General features: G+C 61.5%; 1 protein-coding gene across 1 annotated transcript in view; it reads left to right on the top strand.

Annotated features, from left to right (window-relative positions):
- The first annotated feature begins 529 nt into the window (after positions 1-529).
- ABCA7 (ATP binding cassette subfamily A member 7) overlaps positions 530-20904 on the top strand; it is a 36630-nt gene continuing 16255 nt past the window's right edge. Inside the window, exons 1-24 of the mRNA XM_065422201.1 lie at positions 530-595; positions 1295-1388; positions 1919-2060; positions 2810-2937; positions 4223-4344; positions 5013-5207; positions 5661-5750; positions 7990-8227; positions 8909-9048; positions 9320-9436; positions 9785-9964; positions 10060-10268; positions 10399-10575; positions 11217-11439; positions 11908-12129; positions 12476-12680; positions 13539-13655; positions 14433-14604; positions 15627-15758; positions 16235-16374; positions 17150-17287; positions 17967-18193; positions 18544-18616; positions 19494-19696. Of these exons, the coding sequence (XP_065278273.1) occupies positions 530-595; positions 1295-1388; positions 1919-2060; positions 2810-2937; positions 4223-4344; positions 5013-5207; positions 5661-5750; positions 7990-8227; positions 8909-9048; positions 9320-9436; positions 9785-9964; positions 10060-10268; positions 10399-10575; positions 11217-11439; positions 11908-12129; positions 12476-12680; positions 13539-13655; positions 14433-14604; positions 15627-15758; positions 16235-16374; positions 17150-17287; positions 17967-18193; positions 18544-18616; positions 19494-19696 (3750 nt within the window). The remainder of the gene's footprint in view (positions 596-1294; positions 1389-1918; positions 2061-2809; positions 2938-4222; positions 4345-5012; positions 5208-5660; positions 5751-7989; positions 8228-8908; positions 9049-9319; positions 9437-9784; positions 9965-10059; positions 10269-10398; positions 10576-11216; positions 11440-11907; positions 12130-12475; positions 12681-13538; positions 13656-14432; positions 14605-15626; positions 15759-16234; positions 16375-17149; positions 17288-17966; positions 18194-18543; positions 18617-19493; positions 19697-20904) is intronic.

The raw sequence follows: 20904 nt of genomic DNA, 5'->3' as shown, positions 1-20904 counted from the left end.
GTTACCCAGGAGTTCCCTCCTCTGCCAGCGCTCCTGCCCCATACCCTACAGCGCCCCCTGCTGGGAGAGCCGGGGACTGGGTTACCCAGGAGTTCCCTCCACTGGCATTGCTCCTGCCCTACAGCGCCCCCTGCTGGGAGAGCCGGGGACTGGGTTACCCAGGAGCTCTCTCCATTGACAGCGTTCCTGCCCCATGCCCTACAGCGCCCCCTGCTGGGAGAGCCGGGGACTGGGTTACCCAGGAGCTCCCTCCTCTGCCAGTGCTCCCACCCCATGCCCTACAGCGCCCCCTGCTGGGAGAGGCTGCCACTGTCCAGAGTTCTTACTGTTCCCCATAGCTCCTCCTGAAGGGAAAGGATGGGGCAGGTGTGGCTATAAACGCCTCAATGACTCTTGTTGGTCCAGAAGCCCCTTACGTAGCAGGGGGCCTTGCATTTAAGTCGACTCTCCACTGCTTTTTGTTCCCCAGCCTTGACCAGAGAGCCGGCGGTGTTAGCATGGTGGGGGCAGCCCTGACTCCATCTGCACCATGGGGTTTGGGACCCAGCTGGGGCTGCTGCTGTGGAAGAACTTCACCTATCAGCGCAGGCAAAAGGTGAGTCGGCTCGGCAGGAATTTGCAGCCAGGGACCAGAGGCCTAAATCCCACTGGGCACAAGCTGCAGCGGAAAGGGGGAAGCTCTTCCGCTCAAGAGCAGCCCCTGGTGGAGATGGGTGGGAATGAGCCACTGTTCACGGGGCCGAGTCAGCTTAGATGGGAAACAGCTGGGTTCCTCCCCTTCATTTCCAAGGGATCCCTCTTCTCCTCCCGCCATCAGCCTCCCTCCTCTTATTGCCCTTCTGCATGCACCCCCCCATCTCCTAAATTTCCCTGGATCCAGAGGAGGAGAGGGAAGCTGCCTTCTATCACAGAAACTCCTGGACTTACCCATCTGAGCAGGTTGGCTGAGCCCCAGGGCTGCAGACCAGGAGTTTGGCATGGGGCGCTGGTGCCTGGGTGGGTCTGATGGTGGGGATGAGAGATCGGGGGGTGGGGGGAAGGGCTCCCATCCAGACTGTGGAGAAGTTAACAGCAAAGGTCTTCTAAAGATCTCATCTGGGCGAGATCCCTGAGAGGAGAGATTGGAACTCGCCTCCTCTTGTGCTCAGGACGATCCCCAGGTTTGTCACTCCACATCCGTGTGGCTCACAGCAGAGTGGGCTGACCAGGCTGGTCCCCTCTGCTCCCATTGCTGCCCCTGTGAGTTCCATGTGAATCATCTGACCACTCCGGGCCCGTCTCTGTCTCTCTCCAGATCCAACTCGCCATTGAGCTCCTGTGGCCCCTCTTCCTCTTCTTCATCTTGATCTCGGTGCGACAGTCACATCCCCCTTTCGAGCAGCATGAATGTAAGTGCCGCCCCCTGAGGTGGAGACCCAGCTAAACCAGCTGGCCCAACGGGGTTTGAACCGAGTGAGCCCAAACCAGTTTCAAACCAGTTCTCGTAATGCCCTTCCCCGGTCCTCGGCTGCCTGTGGGCCCAGCACCAGGGTTAGGGGAGGGGCTTCTCTGTGCACCAGGGGATGAAACTCACTCTATGCCAGGGACTGGGTGGTCTCCCCGCAGTGGGCATCTCACAGAGTTTAGCACGATGGGCAGGGCCTGCTCTGAAGAGGACCTAGACTGAGAGGGGGCTTCTGTGGCTGGGTCGAGGGGGTGGGTTTGCAGAGCAGCAAGGAGATGTATGCATCTGCGGTCTTAGCAGTGTCCAGCGCTGTTGGCTTTTTGCTTTCATGGGTGCCCCAGAGGGATGGGGAGTGGAGACACCAGGGTCTCTGCCCAGCAACCCTTGCGTAGAACCACGGCTGACGTTCAGGTTGCATCTGACCTTCCTCTGCGGCCTTCTAGCTCCTTCCGGGCTCTCTCCCTCCCTCTGCAGGTCACTTCCCCAACAAGGCCTTGCCCTCAGCTGGGACGCTGTCGTGGATTCAGGGCATCATCTGTAACGTGAACAATCCCTGCTTCCAGTACCCGACGGCCGGCGAGACACCCGGCGTGGTGGGGAACTTCAACCAGTCCATGTGAGTCGCTGTCTCACCTGCTCCCCTCTCTGGGTTCTGACGTTGCACCAGCGGGAGTACAGACGGCTGCCTTGGTTTGTTGCCAGGCAATCTGTGGCTACGTGCGGCGATGGGAGCTGGCCCCCCGATCGCACCATGATGGTTGGATTGGGAACCGGGGCTACCCACGCTTTGCTCAGCTGAGACATCCCCTCTCTTTCCTGCCCCCCCAGCTGGCAACTTGTCGCCAGCCCGAGGGATACCACCCATTCAATGTAGACAATGCTAGCTGCCCTTCCCCGAAGGCCTGGAGAGATTGCAGCAACATAGTGCTCCGCCTTGATCCAAACGCAGGTGTATCCTGTGGAAACTACAACTCCCAGCATGCAATGCTCCTTATTGTTTCAAGCACATGGAAGTGTGGCCCACAATTCCCAGCATGCAATGCTGCTTCTTATTTCAAGGGGGTGTCGGTGCAGCCAGAGGTGAGTATAACTCCCAGCATGCAGTGCTCCTGGAGGAGAGTAGTCTTTTGCCTGGAAGAGGCATGCTGGGGCATGTAGTCTTTTTGGACCACACAAGTTGGCTCAACAGGGAGCATGACGAGGGGTCTCCAGACTGCATTTGGGCAGGGGAGCTAACTCCCAGCCCCAGTCACAGGCTGCCTCCCCTGTCCCAGGTAGATTCCAGAGGTGTGAAGGGAGTTCTCGGAGGGGAGCAGATGCTAAGGGATGACTTGGTCTCAGCTCCTTGTCTCTCTGTCCCTGCAGCATCTCCCGCCTGTTTGCGGATGCCCGGAAGGTGCTGCTCCATGCCAACAGCAAGCAGACCCTGAGCAGCTTTGGCCAGCTCCTGCCTGCCCTGCGCCGGCTCTGGGGGAGCGGAGCTCCGTGGATGGGTAAGGCCTCCAGCCACACAGCCATGACTGCAAGGAGGGGTTGATCCGATATCCTGCTGTGACACTCTGGCATTTTAACTTTGATCCAGGCCCGATGGGGGACTGTGCTGCAAAACTTGAAGTGAATCAGCGGTTGGGCTCCTGATTTATGACATTCCCCCCCCCCAGGACCCCCAAAGGTCTGAATAGCCCCCCCCTTTTGAGTATACACCAACAGAGCTCCTCTTACAGCACCCTGCAGGATCAGGCCCTGTAGGTACAGTAACTCCTCACTTAAAGTTGTCCCGGTTAACGTTGTTTTATTGTTACGTTGCTGATCAATTAGGGAACATACTCGTTTAAAGTTGTGCAATGCTCCACTATTACGTTGTTTGGCTGCCTGCTTTCTCCACAGCTGGCAGCCTCCCTACGCGCTCCCCCCCCCCCCCCCCCAGCGCTTCCCGCCCGCCGGCAGACCCCGCGCGGGCCAAGTCCTCGCTCCTCCCTCCTGCCTCCTAAACGCCGCAGGCCAGCTGATTGGGAGGGGGGGAGGAGTGCCTCCCCTCTTCCTCCCCTGCCTCCTGCCCGCGGCAATCAGCTGGCTTGCGTGTTGAGAAAGGAGGGGAGGAGCAAGGACGCTGCAAAGGGGGAGGAGGTCGGGGGGAGAAGAGGATGGGTGGGGGCTTGGGGAAAGGGGTGGAGTGGGCAGGCTGAGGGTTGAGCCCCCACCCCTGGTGCTTGCAGAGTAGGGGAAGCTGCCACTGCTGCTGCGCAACGTGCTTCTCCTAGCCTACAGCACCTTCAGCCTCCTTGCCTGCCTCATCTCCAGTGCCAGTGGGCTGTGCCTGTATTAAATTGCTTGTTTAAAATGTGTATATAATGCCTTTTGTCTGGTTAAAAAAACAATTTCCCTGGAACCTAACCCCCCCATTTACATTAATTCTTATGAGGAAATTGGATTCACTTAACATCGTGTCTCTTAAAGTCGCATTTTTCAGGAACAGAACTACAACGTTAAGTGAGGAGTTACTGCACGTCTTCACTGCAAAGGTGACTCAGGCGATTGGCATGTGGGTGTTAGCAGCTACACTTGATTGCGTCCACACTGGGGCTGCACTTAGTGGCGTATGTTAGGCTAGGACTTCTGGGGGCATATCTCACGGTGCTTGGCGCTGCAGTTAGCTGAACTACTCTGGTTCTTTCCCAGTGAATTTCCCAACCTCATTGCCGCTGCTTTCTCATTCCCATCGCTCCTCTCCTGGCTTGGCCTCACCTCCCCCGCCCCTTCTCTCCATGTGTCTCCCAGCCAGGCCGGTCAAGGACTACCTGAAAGAGGGTGAGACCTTTTCCCACTTCCTCCGGATCAACGCCTCCCTCCCCGCTCCCCTGGCGGAGGAGCTGCTGGGAGCTCGGTTGGACCTGCGCATCGTGAGTAGGGCTGATCCCCGGGGTCCATGATAGGGGCAGGGGGCTAAGAACCCCGCCCTGCTGTTTGTGGGTGTATTACAGGGCCAGATCCTCCATTACCCTTTGTGGGTTTACCGTCCATACATCGCGGCAGAATGTTAATGATCAGTGAGTTATTGGTTTTCCAGTGATATATCCCATCCACCTTTGGGGTATGTATCGTGACAACGGGGGGCCGACTGGCACTGAGGTGCTCACACCGTAAACAGACAAAGGAGGTGTTGTCCCCATTTTACAGAAGGGGAACAGGGAGGTTAGGTGACAAGCCCAAGGTCACCCAGGGAATCTGTGGCAGTGCTGGAAAACAAACCCAGCTCTCCCAGGCCGGTGTGTTGACCACAAGCCCTGCCTGCCTTCCCCAGCCTCTGCCCAAAGGGCCGTGTGTGCTGGGCTGCTGTTGCTTCCGGAGCTCCTGCTGTGCTGGGGGTGCTGGAGGTTGGAGCTAGAGAAAGGTCTGTTGCAGTGGCTTGCAGGCTGCCCAGGTCAGGACAGAACATGGCGCGCTGGAGCCTGTGGTCTCCGCCGGCTGCGTGGCCAGACTGAAGCTGAGGAAGGCTGCAGGGGTGTCTGACTGGGAGGGCTGTCCTCTGCTTCTCTGGCTACTGGGGCGCTCTCGTCTCCCCCTGCAGCTCTCCCTTGCCGCCACCGGCGTGCCGCTGAAGGACATCATCTGCAACGCCTCCGTGCTGGCGGAGTTCCTGGTGGCAGTGGAGGCGAGCTCCGCGGAGCGCCTGCAGGAGCGGCTCTGTGCTCTGCCAGCGCCCACCCTCCAGGCCATGGAGCGCAGTTTCTTCTCGCAAGCGGATTTCTCCCAAGTCTTGGCGGTAGGGAACTGGGAGGGAGGAGGGGGACTTCCAGAGCCATGGGGCTGGGGCTCCTACCAGCGAAGGGACCCCCCCCCGTCCGCTCCACGCCTGCCCCTGGGAGCCAATGGGAACTTGAGTGGGAGTGGGGCTAGGCGCTCTGGGTGCGTCTGGAGCTGGGTGCCAGGCGGCTGTGGAAGAAGGAGCTGGCTCTCGGCGCTGAAGTTCGCGCCTTGGGTCAGGGATCGGGGTGTGTGATGGGGGCTCTGTCCCCGTGCCTCCTGGCTGCTTCATCCTCTCCCATTACGGAGCCAGATCTACCCCTGGCTTAGGCTGAGGGTGGGCGGGGGGGTTGTGTCTGAGATGGGGCCACCCAGGCCCCCATAGCCCCCCGCAGCCCCAGTGAGCTGCCTCACTGAGCTGCCAGGAGTCCCTTAGGGGGTCTGACTCTTCTGCCCTCTCCCCCTCCCGCAGGAGCGGCTGAGCTCCAAATCGGACGACGTGGCGAGCGCCATGGAGACCCTGGTCACTTTCCTCCAGGGCGCCGAGACGCTAGCGAAGGAGGTAACGGAGTCCCTGCTGGCCCCAGGTCTGCACCACTCCCAGCCGCTTCCCTGCCCTACAGCTCCGCTGGGACCCAGGGCCTGAGGTTTGGGGAACGTCTCCCCGGTCGGCGTTTCTATAGGCAGACTCCTCCCCTGGCGCCACTGGCAATGCTTGTGACCAATGCCAGGTCTCCCCTCCACGGGCAGGGTTCAAAGCGTAGGAGCCCGGCATCCGCTGATCACTCTGTTAGGTGCGCCCGCTAGGATGGAAAGAGGGAGACGCTTCCCTAACTTCTTACTACCCCAGGGATGTGCAGCTCCGTGCACCGGCCGGGCTTCCACGTTCCCGCCGCTGGGCCCCCTGTCAGCTTCTTGTACATGGCTGCGAGGCCAGCCAGACCAGGAGTCTCCCCCGGCGCGCCGATCCCAGGGTTCTCCAAGCCCGGTGGAGCTGCTGGGAAAATCTCTCTGCTCTTTTCCGCCCCCTCGTGTCTGCGAATGAAATGAAACCTGAATATTGCGGTGGTTTTCCCCACTTTTCTCTCACTTTTTCCCTCCCAATCCTCCTTTCCCCCCCACACTACTGGAAAAGAGAGGTGGGGAAAGGAAGGGGGAACCCTTAAAAAAACAAACCCCACCCTTGGCAAATTACTCCCGTTTTGAGAACTGAACAATTGGGGGATTTTTTTGCACGGGGGGGGGGGGGGGAAAGGAGTCAAATTTCATTTGACTGAAATGAAAATGTTCTTTGTGGTAGAAAAAAATATGTTACCCCCCCCCCCTCAAATGTTTAGGTGGTTAAGCAGTGTGGTGCCTGTGATCTGCCCCAAACCAGAGGGACCCCCCCTCTAGGGGCAGTTCTGTCTCCCTGTGCCAGTCAGACTGTGGCCTCCCAACAAAGGGGCCCGGTTGTGCCAGTTATGTTGGTGTGGGCGCCCGGGAACTGCGCTGAGACCCACCAACTCATTTCACATCGTGCCAATGGGGCACATACGTCACTACCACCTCCCATCCCCACTCCACTGTCCCCATCATTCTCCCCCCAACCCCTGTCTCTGGGTGGCTGCTCCCAGGTGCCCCAGCACAGTGCCCCCTGCAGGGGGTGCCAGTACCCCAGCACAGAGCACCCAGGGTCTCAGCTGCGTGCATGGTGGTCCTAGTTTTGAGTACACAGCGAGCAGGGAAGGGTGGGACCTGGACCCAGGCAGCGCTGGCATGACCCCTAACCCTCTCCGGTGGCGGCTGAGCAGGGATATCGACGTGGGGCGCCTCTCTTGTCCAGAGCTCTCCTAAAACAGCTAAATTCTCCTGCTGTAAACCCTCAGGAGCCTCTGGGGGAAAAGCCTGGCTGGGATATTGGTGTCGAGGGTGGGGAAAGTGGCCTTGGGGCGGAGTTGGGCTTCAGATCTCTTTGCTTGGATGCTGGAGCCTGTCCCTGCTTTTACCCTGACCTTGTAAGAGCATTGTAACTAGGGAGACAGCATGGTCTAGTGTCTGGGACTGGGAGACCTGGGTGCTGCCACTGACCTGCCGGTGATCCCAGGCAAGTCATTGCCCTGCTGTGTGCCTCAGTTTCCCCTCCTGCCCTTTGGTTGTTGACTCTCTATGGCAGCGATTGTCTCCAACGAGGCCAAAGATACGGGGGCTGACAGGCGCAGGAGGGATCCCTGTGGGACACGATCCTTTCCCCTCCCTGTTATTGCCGGCTTCCCATGCCCTGCTTTGCCCAGCCCCGCAGGGATGGCCCTGGGTGTGTTCCCTCTTCGGGCTGCGGGCAGGCCAAGGGGCACATCTCTGCCAATGGTGTTAATGTCCATTAGGCGCTAGCGGGAAGGGGGAGGGATGTTACCCCCGGTTCAGGCCGAGCTCCCCAACCCCCTGGTTATCAGCTTACACCAGAGGCTCCTTTGCGGTTCAGGGGAGCCCCCCAGCTGGACGGGCACAGTGGAGTGATTGAAGGCATCACACTGGTCTCCATCCTCTTTCCCCCCCACCCCAGGTGGTGGGAAGGACCTGGGAGTGAGAGCGAAGGGCACTGCCGGCGGGTCTGGGCAGGGGTCCTGGTCTCTATGCTGGGAGGGGCTTGGCTGGGACTGGGGAGGGGCCTTTCTTCCCCCCTCCCTCCTGCTGGCACATGGGTCTGGGGGGCCCTGGGGGCTGCGTACCTGTCCCACGGTCTCAGCCCACCGTGCACAGCACCCAGCCCCTGTTGGTTTGGAGGCCTGGTGCCCATGGGTGGCTGGTGTCTCCTGCCCCAGGTTGGCGCCATGACCAGCTTTGCAGAGTTCCGGCGGGAGCTGCAGGCGCTGTCGGGGCGGGACGCTGGCTCCTCCCTGCAGGGCGCCTTCGAGGCCGTGTCCCGCATCGCCTGCGGGCACCCGGAAGGGGGCGGCCTCAAGATCCCCTCCCTCAACTGGTACGAGGACAACGACATCAAGGCCTTTCTGAACCGCAACAGCTCAGAGCAGGGAGCCGTCCCGCTGGACAACGCCACCAGTGAGTGAGTGGGGAGCCGCCTCTCCCCGCCGGGGCAGGGGAGCTGGGGGATGCAGCAGCAGGATCCCATGCGGGGTGGAACTGACCCAGCTTGGGGCGACAACGGGATTTGAACCCGGGCCGCGCTGAGCCGCGAGCGCGAGGCTCTAGTGCCTGAGCTAAAGGAACAAGTGCCTAAAGCAACCCAGCCTCTCACCCCTGCTGTGCGGGCAGCCGCTGGTGGGCGACAGAGACCCTGCTCCTAGGGCAGGTTAGGCTGGGCTCGGGCAGCCCCGGGTGGGAGGTTTCCTGGCAGGGCTGCAGTTCGGGGGGGGGGGAGGAGAGCTGGGCTTGACTGAGGGGTGTATCCTCTGCCCCAGGGGAAGCTGCAGCCCAGGGAGGTTAGCGGGGACCGGGCCTTAGCCAACCCCATTGGGGGGTGGGGGGGACAGCAGGGAGCCAGGGCTGGTCTGGAGGGGAGAGGGAGATTCCATGCCCAGCCAGCAGGTTTATTGGGGGTGGGAGGAGGCAGCTCTCTAGAGGGGATCCCCCTTTCCCCAGCCTGTGGGTTTATTGGGGGGTGGGAGGGGCAGATCTATAGAGGAGCTCCCCCCTCCTCCCAGTATACAAGTTTATTGTGGGGGTGGGGGCCAGCGTGACCACTTCTCTCGATCCTTCTCCCCACTCCCACCTTCCACGCAGGCCCCTACTGCAAGGAGCTGATCCAGAGCCTGGAGTCGAACCCGCTGTCCCGGATCCTGTGGCGGGGGATCAAACCTCTCTTCATCGGAAAAATCCTCTACGCCCCGTCCAGCCCCAGCACACGAAGGATCATGGCCGAGGTGAAGGAGTTGGGAGGTAGGGAGGGGGCGGGGGACGAACCCCAACCATGCAGAGTCAGCCTGGAGCACCCAGGGGCCCCCCTCAGTGCCTGGGGATCTCCCCCCTGCCCCCCCAGCCTGTGGGCTCTGCTGGAGTCCCATGGGCCTCCCATCCACTCTACTGGAGGGGCGGTGGGCCGGGGGCAGGGTGGGGGTGGGGGAGGGAGTGGGGCATGACCCCCAGCCGGGCCAGCAGCCTGTCTCACTGACCCCCTCGCTCCTCTCGGCCCAGGTGAACCGGACGTTTCAGGAGCTGGCCGTGCTGCGGGAGGTGCGGGGCACCTGGCAGGAGCTGGGGCCTCGGGTCTACGCCTTCCTCAACAGCAGCCTGGAGATGCGGGTCCTTCAGGTCTGTCCCTCCTCGGTCTGTGCCAGCCAGGGGCTGGGCAATGGGGGAGCCAGAGGAGTGGGTATAGGGGGAGGGTGTGGTGGGACGGGGGGTAATGGGTGAGGGGGCCCAGAGGGAGTGGTGTGGGTGGATGGGTATGGGGGGCAAAGGGAATGGGGTGGGAGACTAGGGGAGGGGGTGCAGTGAAGGGAATGGGGTGGTGGGGCTGGGGAAGGGGGTGCAGTGAAGGGACTGGCGTGGGGGAAAGGGGGTCAGCCCCACTCTGGCCCTGTAGCGGGGCCGTGTACTGGCTGGGGGATGGTGCCACACCCCAAGGCAGCCCCGTCCCCTGTTCCTTTGCCCTGACAGAGCCTGCTGCGGGCACCTGCCACCTCCCGCCTGGTGGAGCAGCACCTGAACCGCACCTCGTGGGACCCGTCGGCCGTGGGCGAGTTCCTGGCGGGGGTGCCAGGGGGTGAGGCCTACACCTGGCGCCAGGTCTACGCGGAGGTGGACCAGGTTGTGGGCACCCTGTCGCAGTTCATCGAGGTGCGGCGCGTACGAGTAACACCCCCCGTCCCCCTGGCTACCCGCCTCTGGACCCCCCCACGCTAAGGGCCTTGCTCTCCCGCTCCTGCCCGCAGTGCGTCTCCCTGGACAAGGTGGAGGCGGTGGCATCCGAAGAGCAGCTGGTGTCGCGGGCCCTGCAGCTGCTGGAGGGGCGCCAGTTCTGGGCCGGCGTGGTCTTCCTGCCCCCTGACAATGCCACCGCCGGGGAGCTGCCCCCCCACGTCCGCTACAAGATCCGCATGGACATTGACGACGTCACCCGCAGCAACAAGATCAAGGACAGGTGCGGGCGCCTGGGGGAGGGCCCTATAGAAATGCTGCCCCCCCTTCCCCCAAGATCTCTCTGCGGGGTCCATGTCTGGGGTGGGGGGTGCTTTGCCCCGCCCTCGCTCACGTTCTCTCCGCTCGCTCAGGTTCTGGGACCCGGGCCCGGCCGCCGACCCCTTCAGTGACCTGCGCTACGTCTGGGGGGGCTTCGTCTATGTGCAGGACCTGGTGGAGCGGGCCGTCACGCGGGTCCTGAGCGGCACGGCCAGCCGCACCGGCATCTACCTGCAGCAGATGCCCTACCCCTGCTACGTGGATGACGTGTGAGTGGCCACGTGCTCCCCGGACGGGATCCAGTCTGTCCACCCCGTAGGCTTGAGCAGGAGCAACATAAAATCGGGTGCCCCTTCTAGTCACGAACTCTGCAGGGCCCCCGCTGGATAGGGCAGGAATGGGTCTGTTTTCCTATTTATCTACCCCCCCATGCCCTGCCCCTATTTCCTGCAGCGCCCCTAGTGACTGGGGTAGGAATTAGTCTATACAGTATCCCTGTGTATTCCCCCACTGCTCCTCTAGCCTATATCCTGCAGCGCCCCCTGCTGATTGGGATAGGAACGGTCTATATCCCTATGTATTCCCCCCCTTTCCTCCATCCCATTCCCTGTAGCGCCCCCTGCTGGCCAAGGCTGCTCTCTGCTCCGTTTCCAAGAGGGGAGGTGATTCGTTCCCCACCCTCTGCAGTCCCTTGCTGAGGTGTCCCTGCCCTTTGCCGTGGCTCTCTGGGACGCAGCGGCGTCCTGTGTGGTGTCTGGCTCATGGAGCATGGTGAGGCATTGTCTCCCGTGTTCGTGGGCGCCTGGGAACTGCATGGAGCCACCCCCCCAACTCATTTCACAAAGTGCCAGTGGGGCGCGGTGTTCAAGGGTTAACCCGTCTGCTTCCCCCTCCACACGCTCTCCCCCAGTTTCCTGCGGGTCTTGAACCGCTCACTGCCGCTGTTCATGACGCTGGCCTGGATCTACTCGGTGGCCATGATCATCAAAGGGGTGGTGCATGAGAAGGAAGCCCGGCTGAAGGAGACCATGAAGATTATGGGGCTCAGCAGCGGCATTCTCTGGCTCAGCTGGTTCATCAGCAGTTTCATCCCCTTCCTCATCAGCTCCTCCTTCCTCGTCCTCATCCTCAAGGTACGTCTGCAGAGCGCCGGTGGGAGGGGGGCCATGCTGGGGTGGGGGGGAGAGCTCAGGGCTGGGGTAGCAGGATGGGGCTGCAGGTTGCGTTTGAGGAGCATCGTCGGATCCGGGCATGGGGGAGCCCAGGGCTACGGTAGCAGTGAGGGGCCTGTGGGTTGGGATTGAGGAGCATTGTCGGATCTGGGCGTGGGGGAGAGCCCAGAGCTGGGGTAGCAGGGAGGGGCCTGTGGGTTGGGTTTGAGGAGCATTGTCGGATCCGGGCGTGGGGGAGCCCAGAGCTGGGGTAGCAGGATGGGGCTGTAGATTAGGATTGACGGGCCGCAGCAGAGCTGAGTGTAGTGGCGGGAGCCTGGCACTGCAGTAGCGGGGCAGAGAGGGCTGGGACTGACGGGCAACGAGAGATCGCGGCGCCTCTGCCAGCCACAGCTCTAATCCGTTCCCGCCCCTCCCCCCCCCATGCAGCTGGGAGACATCCTGCCCTACAGTGACCCCGCTGTGGTCTTCCTCTTCTTGGCCGCCTTTGCTGTGGCCACCATCGCCCAGTGCTTCCTCATCAGCACCTTCTTCTCCCGCGCCAACCTGGCCTCGGCCTGCGGCGGCATCATCTACTTCTCCTTCTATCTGCCCTATGTGCTGTGCGTGGCCTGGCGCGACCACATCACCTTCCCGCTGCGCCTCTGTGTGGTAAGGTCGCCCCCGCTCCAGCCTGCCTGGAGGTCACACAGGGCGTGTTTTCTGGTCCCGCTCCAGGGTGTCCTTTTCAGCCTGGCTCTAATGGGGTCTCCTTATGTGGGTGCCGATCGAAGGGGGCTCAGAATTGTCCCATCCCCACAGCTGCTTACACCACCCACCCCCGGAGGAAGGCTGGACTTGGAATCTCTACCCCTTAGCATTTCACAGGCTGGCCGCTGAATCGGCAGCCCCCTGGCCATGGGGAGGTTGGTGGCTGGTGGCCGGGGCTAGTTCCCAGGGAGCTGTGCTGGGTCTGGGGGTTTCCTGGCTCTTGCTTCACATGCCTCTCCCCCGCCAGAGCCTCCTGTCCCCAGTGGCGTTTGGGTTTGGCTGTGAGTACTTCTCCCTGTATGAGGAGCAGGGCGTGGGGATCCAGTGGTACAACCTGAACGCCAGCCCCGTGCAGGACGACCCTTACAACTTCGCCACCTCCCTGGCGCTGCTGCTCCTGGACGCGTGTCTGTACGGCCTGGCCACGTGGTACATCGAGGCTGTCTTCCCAGGTCAGCGGGTGGGGCTGGGAATGGATCTGGGACTCGGATGCTCCCCCAAGCTCTGCCCACAACACAAGCTCTGCCCATTTATGAGCTGCCACTCTCAGTGAATTGTGCAGATCTTCATAATAAGTCCACACTTCTCCAGTCTCACACAGGTAGATCATCAGTGAAATTGCTTAGCCTTAATGCACCATCATTAGGTTTCAGAGTTAACATTCCAGTTGCAATGAATAAGAGCAGCGTGTATTTTTCAGAGCTCTTTGCTGCCTGCAGACTCAGGCGGACTGCTCTGGGTCAGCTGAACCCAGATTCTTTCGTACTTGTCAGGACTAGAGACCCAAGGTTGTTTTCCTTAACTGATAGCTGAGATCCTGGAGCACAGTTTGTCTAGACCCCATGCAGCCCAGTTCCACCCGCCCTCCAAAGTAGAAGTAAAACACTGAGTGTCTCCCTCTCCGAGAGGTGAGGGTTAAGTCCATCTGCGCTGGGGATCCTGGCCTGTTGCAGCATCCTGCTGGTGCAGACAGGCGGAGGCGCGGTTTGCACCCATGCTGTGGAACCCGGGGCGAGCTGAGCCGATGCCAGCTGCTGTGTGGAGGCTGATGCTGCCCATCTTAGGCGTTTGCGTGGCCCGTGGCCAGAATCGGGGCAAACTCCAGTGTGGAAAAGGCCCTAGGCCCACGGTCCCTGGGGGAATGAGAGAAGAAAGACCCTAGGCCCATGGGGTGAGAAAAGAAAGACCTGGGATTAAAGCCAGAGCCCCTTCCCCACAGCTGGGCTGCACCAGACCCCCGATCAGGTGGGGTTGTTTTCCATGCCCCCCCCTGCGCTCTCCGATCGGTTTCCTCCTCTGTTTGCATTCAGGCCAGTACGGGATTCCCAAGCCCTGGAATTTTCCCTTCCTGAAGAGCTACTGGTTCGGAGAGTCATCCTCCGATGGCTGCCACCCCTTCCCCACCAACTCCTTGAGCTCTGCGGAAGGTAAAGGGTTCCCCGACCCTGTGCCCCGGTCAGCCGCAGAGGCAGTGTGGTCTACTGGCTGGAGCAGCGGAGTTGGAGTCAGGAGTGCCGTGCTCTGTCCCTGGCTCTGGGAAGAGAGTGGGGCCAGCGGTCAGAGTAGTGGGCCGAACATCAGGGCTCTTCCTAGGTTTGATTCCCTGTTCTGCAGGCTGGTTAGAGTGGGGGAGCTGGAGTCAGGACTCCTGGGTTCTGCTGCTGGACTCCAGCCATGTGCCAGACAGGCCCAGCAGAGGGCGGGCCACCGGCTGATGGGGTGGGAGACGGGAGAAGAAGTGAGGCAGTGGGTAGGTGGCAGCCCAGAGTCACCGACTGGCCCCACTCCATCCCTAACCCTAGGCTGAGTCTGCTGGTACCACACCCTAGCCCTGGGCCACCAACCAGCCGTGTCCTCAGCCCAGGTCCCTGCCCCATCTGTAACCCTATGCTGAGTCTGCTAACTGGCCCCAAACCCTGGCCTGGGGGCGGGCGGGAGCCGCAGGGTCCACCAAGGTGCCCCGACTCTGTGTGGTGACAGGATCCCTGCCGCCTCAGTCTCGGTCCCCATCATTTTGGGGCTCGCTGATTGCCGCAGGGTAATAACCTCCAGGCAAGGGGCTGCAGGGGAGCTGGCTGGATTGCTGCCAGCCCTAACCTGAGCCTGGGACCCCAAACTCCCCCGGCCCCGCCCCGCGTTCTTGCTGCCTCAGCTAGGTGTCCGGCGCTGTGCCCGCCGGCTGACCCTGCCTCCTGGCTTTTCAGTGCTGGTGGAGCAGCCGCCCACGCACCTGCGCCCAGGGGTCTCCATCCGCAACCTGGTGAAGATTTACCGCAGTAGCAGCAAAGTGGCCGTCAACGGGCTGAGCCTCAGCTTTTACGAGGGCCAGATCACCTCCTTCCTGGGCCACAACGGGGCCGGCAAGACCACCATGATGTGAGCCCGAGGGGCGCGCTGGGAGGGTGGGTTGGGGAATTCCAGGGGGTTCTGTGGGCACCGCACGGGCATGGTGGGGCGTTTCTCGTGGTGTTTGAGCCAGCTCGGCAGCTGCGGTGCTGGCATGGGGGATGCTGGGTGCCTCAGTTTCCCCCCATCGGTCCAATGGAGAGAATGGATGATTTTGAGCTGGCTTCGTGCAGCGCTTTGACCACTGTGGCGGGACAGGGCTGGATGTTCTCACTTGTATGAAGTGCTGGGGTCCGTGCAGCCCAGATCTAGCCGTGGGGAGCGCCCCCTGGCACTGCTCGGTGACGGAAGGTCACGATAGAGGGGATTGGGCCCGGTTAGGCCTGGGTGAGCCAGGCACTGAGCTGCTGTGGAAGGAGAGATCTAGAGTTGGACCAGTTGGAGCAGACGTCCCCCCAGAACCGTTTGCTCCACCACCGGAGAGTCTCTCAGGGTTCCTGGTTTATTAATCGATAATGTTAATTCTTGAATCAAAGGGGGAGCCGGGCGCACGTCTCAGACAGTCGGAGTGGCCTGTATGCCCACGCCGGCGCCCGATTCGTCTCCAGTGCTGGTGGGAGTAACCTGACTGCAGTCAATGTCCTGACACCTGCCAGGAGAGGAGATTCTGGGCCAGGGCCTTAGCAGACAGCTCAGCTGGGTCTGTGAGCTGAGGATCTGGCCCAGGGTACGCTGGGTGGCTAGTGAATTTCAGCAATGGCTAGCAAAGCAAAGAAATCGCCTCCCTCCCCCTTGGTGGGGTCACTGGCTCTCCTCGCTGGGTAGGGGTGTGTGCAGCAGCTGGATGAGCCGGTGTCTGCATGGTGTTGGGAGCTGGGGCCATGTAGTCTGAATGCCCAGCAGGGTGGTGCCCGTGCCCAGCAGCCCTGCCGGCCCCTGCAACACCCCCCTGCCCTGAGCTCCCTTAGGCAATGGAGGTGGGCGCTGGAAACACTCCTCTGACTCTACTTGCTTTGGTTTTAACCCCATGTGTCCTGCTCCCCCACCCCCAGGTCCATCCTGAGCGGTCTGCTGCCCCCCAGTTCCGGGACGGCCTACATCCTGGGCCGGGACATCCGCTCCGAGATGGACAGCATCCGGAAAACCATGGGGATGTGTCCCCAGCACAACGTCCTCTTTGACATGTAGGTGAGGGGGGGGAGAGCCAAGCGTGTGGGTGGGGGGTGGTCCCCAAGAGGGGGAGGGCGGATGGAGCTGGGGGAGAATTCCCTTGGGCCCTGATGGTTGGAGCACCCAGCCTCTGTGCTGCCTCCAGCCTGGAGGACCTGTGGCCGGACCTTGCTCCCCGCCAGAGCAGAGCGCAATTGGACCCAGTGGCGCTGAAGAAGCCACCAGCCCCACTGCAGCAGCCTCAGCTCGGGGATGAACTGCGGGGGCACTTGCCCATTGAGTCCTGTTCCCAGTTCTGGGCGGGGAGAGGGGCCTAGTGGTTAGAGTCCAGGGGGAGTGGGGCTTGAAGTTGGGACTCCTGGGTTCTGTTCCCAGCTCTGAGAGGAGCGTTCTCTAGTGGTTAGAGCAGGGGGGCTGGGCGTCTGCAGGGGCAGCGGTGGGATACTTCTTGCCCTGCTGGGAGTCACCCTCTCCCTTCCCGCCTCCCCAGCCTGACGGTGGAAGAGCACATCTGGTTTTATGGGCGCCTGAAGGGGCTGTCAGGGGAGCAGGTGAAGGAGGAGGTGAAGCAGATCATCCAGGACGTGGGGCTGCCCCACAAGCGTCGGGAGCAGACCAAGAACCTGTCGGGTGAGTGCCCTGGGCCCAGCGAGCAGGCGGGATGGGGATACAGGGGGCAGGCTGGGCTCACGCGGGGAGATTGGGACCTGATCCTGGCATGTTGCAGGCAGAGCTGCCTTTTAAAGGGAAAAGACGCCCCCGTCGGTTTACAAGTGGGTAACATAAGGGGCCCACTCCCAATCTGCAGGCTTCAGGGCCCAAAAGGATGGGTCTCTGGGCTCCGGACACAGCCCCCTGTTCTCTCCCATGATCCTTTATTGTTTATATTGCGGTAGTTCCTAGGAGTCCCAGTCGTGGTCCGTTGCGCTAGGCGCTGTACAGACACAGAACAGACACGGTCTCGGCCTCAGGCCTCGCTTGATTAACCCGATGGGGCAGGTGTGTTTATAGTGGTGCGATCACCGGGAGGGGAAGGGGCGTTCATGGACTCCCTGGCCCTGAATGGACCATTGTGATCCCTCCTGCGTAACACGGGCCGGACAGCGCCCCCCAAATAATCCCTAGAGCAGTTCTTTCATCCCGTCCTGATTTTAAAAGTGCCTGTGATGGAGAATCCACCACGACCTTCGGTAAACTGGTCCAGTGGGCGTGGGTGGGGGGTGGGGGTGGGGTGCCGTGGGGGGGTGGCATGGAGGAACTTCCCAGGGATCCTGCAGTATTGGTCCCTGCCAGAGCTGCAGCCCCAGGGGCCTGGGATGATTCATTCCCTGGCGCAACCCCCCGCTCGGGGCTGTGTGGCCGGGGGCTGCCCCGTAACGCTTGCCCCGTTCCTCCCCCGGGGCAGGTGGGATGCAGCGGAAGCTCTCCGTGGCCATCGCCTTCGTGGGAGGCTCCCAGGTGGTCATTCTGGACGAGCCCACCGCGGGGGTCGACCCCTATTCCCGCCGGGGCATCTGGGAGCTGCTGCTGAAGTATCGCAAAGGTCTGAGTGGGGCGGGGGGGATGGGAACAGCGGGGGAGGGAGTTCTCAGAAATGGGCCAGGGCCTCTGGCTGATGGGCCCAGCTGAGCCCCAGTAGGCCATGTGGGGATGAGCCCTCTGCACTCGGCTCCTTATTGGGCTTTCCGGGAAACTGAGGCAGGGATCTGGGCCCCACATGGCAGTGAGGGAGTCCATCAAGGTGCCTATTGGGAGCAGAGGGGGGCGGGGTGGGGCTGGGGGTGTGAGGTCAAGCATTCTGGTGGAGGGGGGAACCCAACAATTCTGGCAGAGCTGGGCCCCAGTGGGTCTGGCCTCAGGGGGGCAGGAGGGGGTGGGTGCATGCAGGGGAATGGAGCGGTTTAGGGGGTTACTCGCCCTGAGGTGACCTGCAGCCATGTAGGGGTGTCTCTGGCTCAGATCCCCCCCCCCATTATGGTCAGCGAGCTGCTATTGGGGCCAGCTTGGTCCGTCCCCCCCATGCTGGGGTATGGGCAGCTCCAGCGGGGGCCAGTCTGTGCCGTGGCCCTGCTCCAGGCGCCATTCCGGCTCTGCCCTGCAGGAGGAGCCCTTGGGTATAAGGGGCTATCAAGGCCCTGCTGCACCCTGGTTTCCCCCACCCCCTTCCCTGCTGTGTCCCCAGGCTGGCCCCCCGAACCCTCTCTTCTCTGCCCCCCTCCCAGGCCGCACGATCATCCTCTCCACCCACTACATGGATGAGGCAGACCTGCTGGGCGACCGCGTGGCCATCATCTCCCAGGGCCGGCTCTGCTGCTGCGGCTCCCCGCTCTTCCTCAAGACCAAGCTGGGCACCGGCTATTACCTGACCCTGGTGAAGCGAGAGGCCGGCGCCCGGGAGCGGGCAGCCCCGGGGGGCAGCGCCAGCTGCGTCACCATCGCCAGCAGAAAGGTAATGGGGGGAGTGGGCTCCCCTGCCTGGTGCAGCCGGGCTCCTGCCCGAATGGTTGGGTGGGCACAGCCATAGAGTGCCCCACGGGGTGAAAGGTCAGAGGGCAGGGGGAGCTCCTGGAGCTCCGTGGGTGGGGGCATGAGTGTAGAGTGGTGGTGGTGGTGGGGTCACTGGGGTCCTAGGGAATCCAGCTCCAGGGTTCCCTGAAGTTTGGAGGTAGGGGGACGGGCTCACCACGGGGAGCCGGTGTCCTGATCTCCTGACGTGGCATCGGTCATTAGAGGGGGGCCCGAGCCTCAGAGTTTGGGGCCAGCCCAGGGCTGGGACTCTTACCCTCCCCTTCCCCGCAGGACGACAGCGGTTCGGAGCGCAGCTGTGACACCGGCCTGGGCAGCGAGCAGTGCAGCGAGTCCAGCACTGTGGGTGAGCGGCTCCGGTCGGGGGAAGGGACTGGCACTGGGAGCCAGTCGGGAAAGAGTTAAGACCCCCCCCACACACACACACACACACAGTGTCCCCAATGCACACACTGGGCCCCCCGCGGAGCGGATCCATTGCACAGGCACACAGCGCCCCCTTGTGGTCACCCTGGGACACGGCGAGTCTGAGCTTCTCCCTGGTTCCCAACCTGGGGCTGAGTTCCCGGGTGGGGTCTTTGCCTGCACGTAGGGGCGTGTTCAGAGCCTCGCTGCCTCCCCGGCTGCTCCTCCAGTCTCCAAGGCGACATTTCCTCTCCCTGGGAAATCCTTCTCCAGTGACCTGTCCTTCCAGGGCCGCCCCCCCCCCCCCCCACACACACACAACCCAAGGGCCGGCTTTTGAGAGTCACCTCACGCTACATCTCTCCTGCATCCTACAATCCTTGACTTCCCCACCCTGCTCTCGGACCCAACCGTGCACGGGGCAGGGGGAGTCCGAGCTCCTAGGAGCTGGGCTTTGTGAACAATAAGATAAAGTCCAGCTCAAGCCTTCTCCCTAGGCTGGGATCCTCCCTCCGCCCGGCTCAGCCCGCACCCTAGATCCTCCATCCCCAGAGAGCCCTTCCCACTTCCCTTATCTCCCGGTGGAAGCTGAGCCACCCTCCTCACAGCATCAGCAGAACTCACTTAATCCTTGCCAGGCTGGATCAACCCCCTCAAAGGGGCTGGGACATTAGGGGGACACAAGGCCAGCTTAGCACTGACAGTCCCCTTGGGACATCCATGTTGGATCAGCCACAGTGCAGCTGCTGTGGGTCTTGTGCCCTGTTCCAGGCCTCGGCTCCCCCCCAGCCATCCCTGCCCCCTTTATGTTTCTGCAGACGTGCCGCAGCTGTCGGCCCTGATCCAGAAGCTGGTCCCTGGCTCCCGGCTGGTGGAGGATATTGGCCACGAGGTGCTGTACGTCTTGCCGTATGGCGGCGCCAAGGATGGGGCCTTCGGAGAGCTCTTCCGGGAGCTGGACGGCCGCCTGGGCGAGCTGGGGGTCTCCAGCTACGGGATCTCGGACACCACCTTGGAAGAGGTACTTCAGCCCCCTCCCAGCATCCCATCCCCTGCCACCGACTGTGCACCTATCCACACCCCAGCATCCCACTCCTATGTCAGACGGGATCCAGACTGTTATCCCACCCCTCGTCTCACCAGACCAGACAAGAGGCCCATTGAGATCAGTCTCTCTCCTCCTGCTGTATCAGCTGCACCGTTAGTCCATCACATCTGACACCTTGTCTCCTCCAGTGGCCTATACCTGATGCTTCCGAGAAAGACAATCTGCCCTCCATGACGCACCTGCGTGACCTGCTTGAGAGCAGAGAGTGTGGACCGGGGAGAGGGATGTAGAGTGGAGGGTGTGACGGGTTTGGGGTGTCACCTGATGTGCTGGGGTGCCACTGAGTCAGCCTATTCTGCCAGCCTGGGTCCCCTTTACCTGGCCTTGCTGGGCTAGGCTCACAAGCATCTTCCAGTCAAGCGCACAGGCAGGGCCACCCCCAGCTGCACAGAGAGCCAGAGATCCGCTCTGGGAAGATTCAGCCTTAGGGGCTCACTCCAACGCTCTGGTGCCCAGTCCCTTTAAGGGGGACAAACCCAAAGGTTTTATGAAATTTGCCCCCTCCCTCAATGTGGAGGGAGATATGCACAACTTCTTGCCCCTCCCAGTTAGAAATTATATAAACCGGGTTATATTATCAACAAGCAATAAGTTTAACAACTACAAAGGGTGAATTTTAAGTGACTATAAGAGATATCAGACAGAACCAAGCAGATTACTGACCAAATAAAGCAAAATACGCAAGCTAAGCTCAGTATCCTTAAGAAACAGGTTACAAAATGTAAATTCTCACCCTACATGTTATTTTAGGCAGGTTGCAAAGTTTCTGTGGTTCAAAGTTCTAGTTATATTCCTTTTCAGACTGGACCCGTCTCAGTCTGGACTCCCCGCCTTCCTTCCCTTCAGGTGGCTTTAGCAGTCTTTCTTCTTGGGCAGACAGGCCATGCAGAGGAGGAGTTTGCCTTCCTCCCCACCCTTAAATAGGATTTCCATAAGGCGGGAATCCTTTGGTTCCCAAACTTGACCCCCCCCCTTCCCTTCCAGTGGAAAGTTACAAGGAGTCCCAGGTAATGTTTAGTATCAGGTGACAAGACCACCTGACTCTGTAGTATGGCAGCGTCCATGAGTCAGTGGCAATATGTTCTGCCGGAAGGCCAGGCCTTTTCACAGTCCGTTGTCCT

The sequence above is a fragment of the Emys orbicularis genome, chromosome 24, assembly GCF_028017835.1.
Source record: "Emys orbicularis isolate rEmyOrb1 chromosome 24, rEmyOrb1.hap1, whole genome shotgun sequence".
In the NCBI taxonomy this organism is placed as follows: domain Eukaryota; kingdom Metazoa; phylum Chordata; order Testudines; family Emydidae; genus Emys; species Emys orbicularis.
This window is presented reverse-complemented; position numbering and strand designations above follow the sequence as displayed.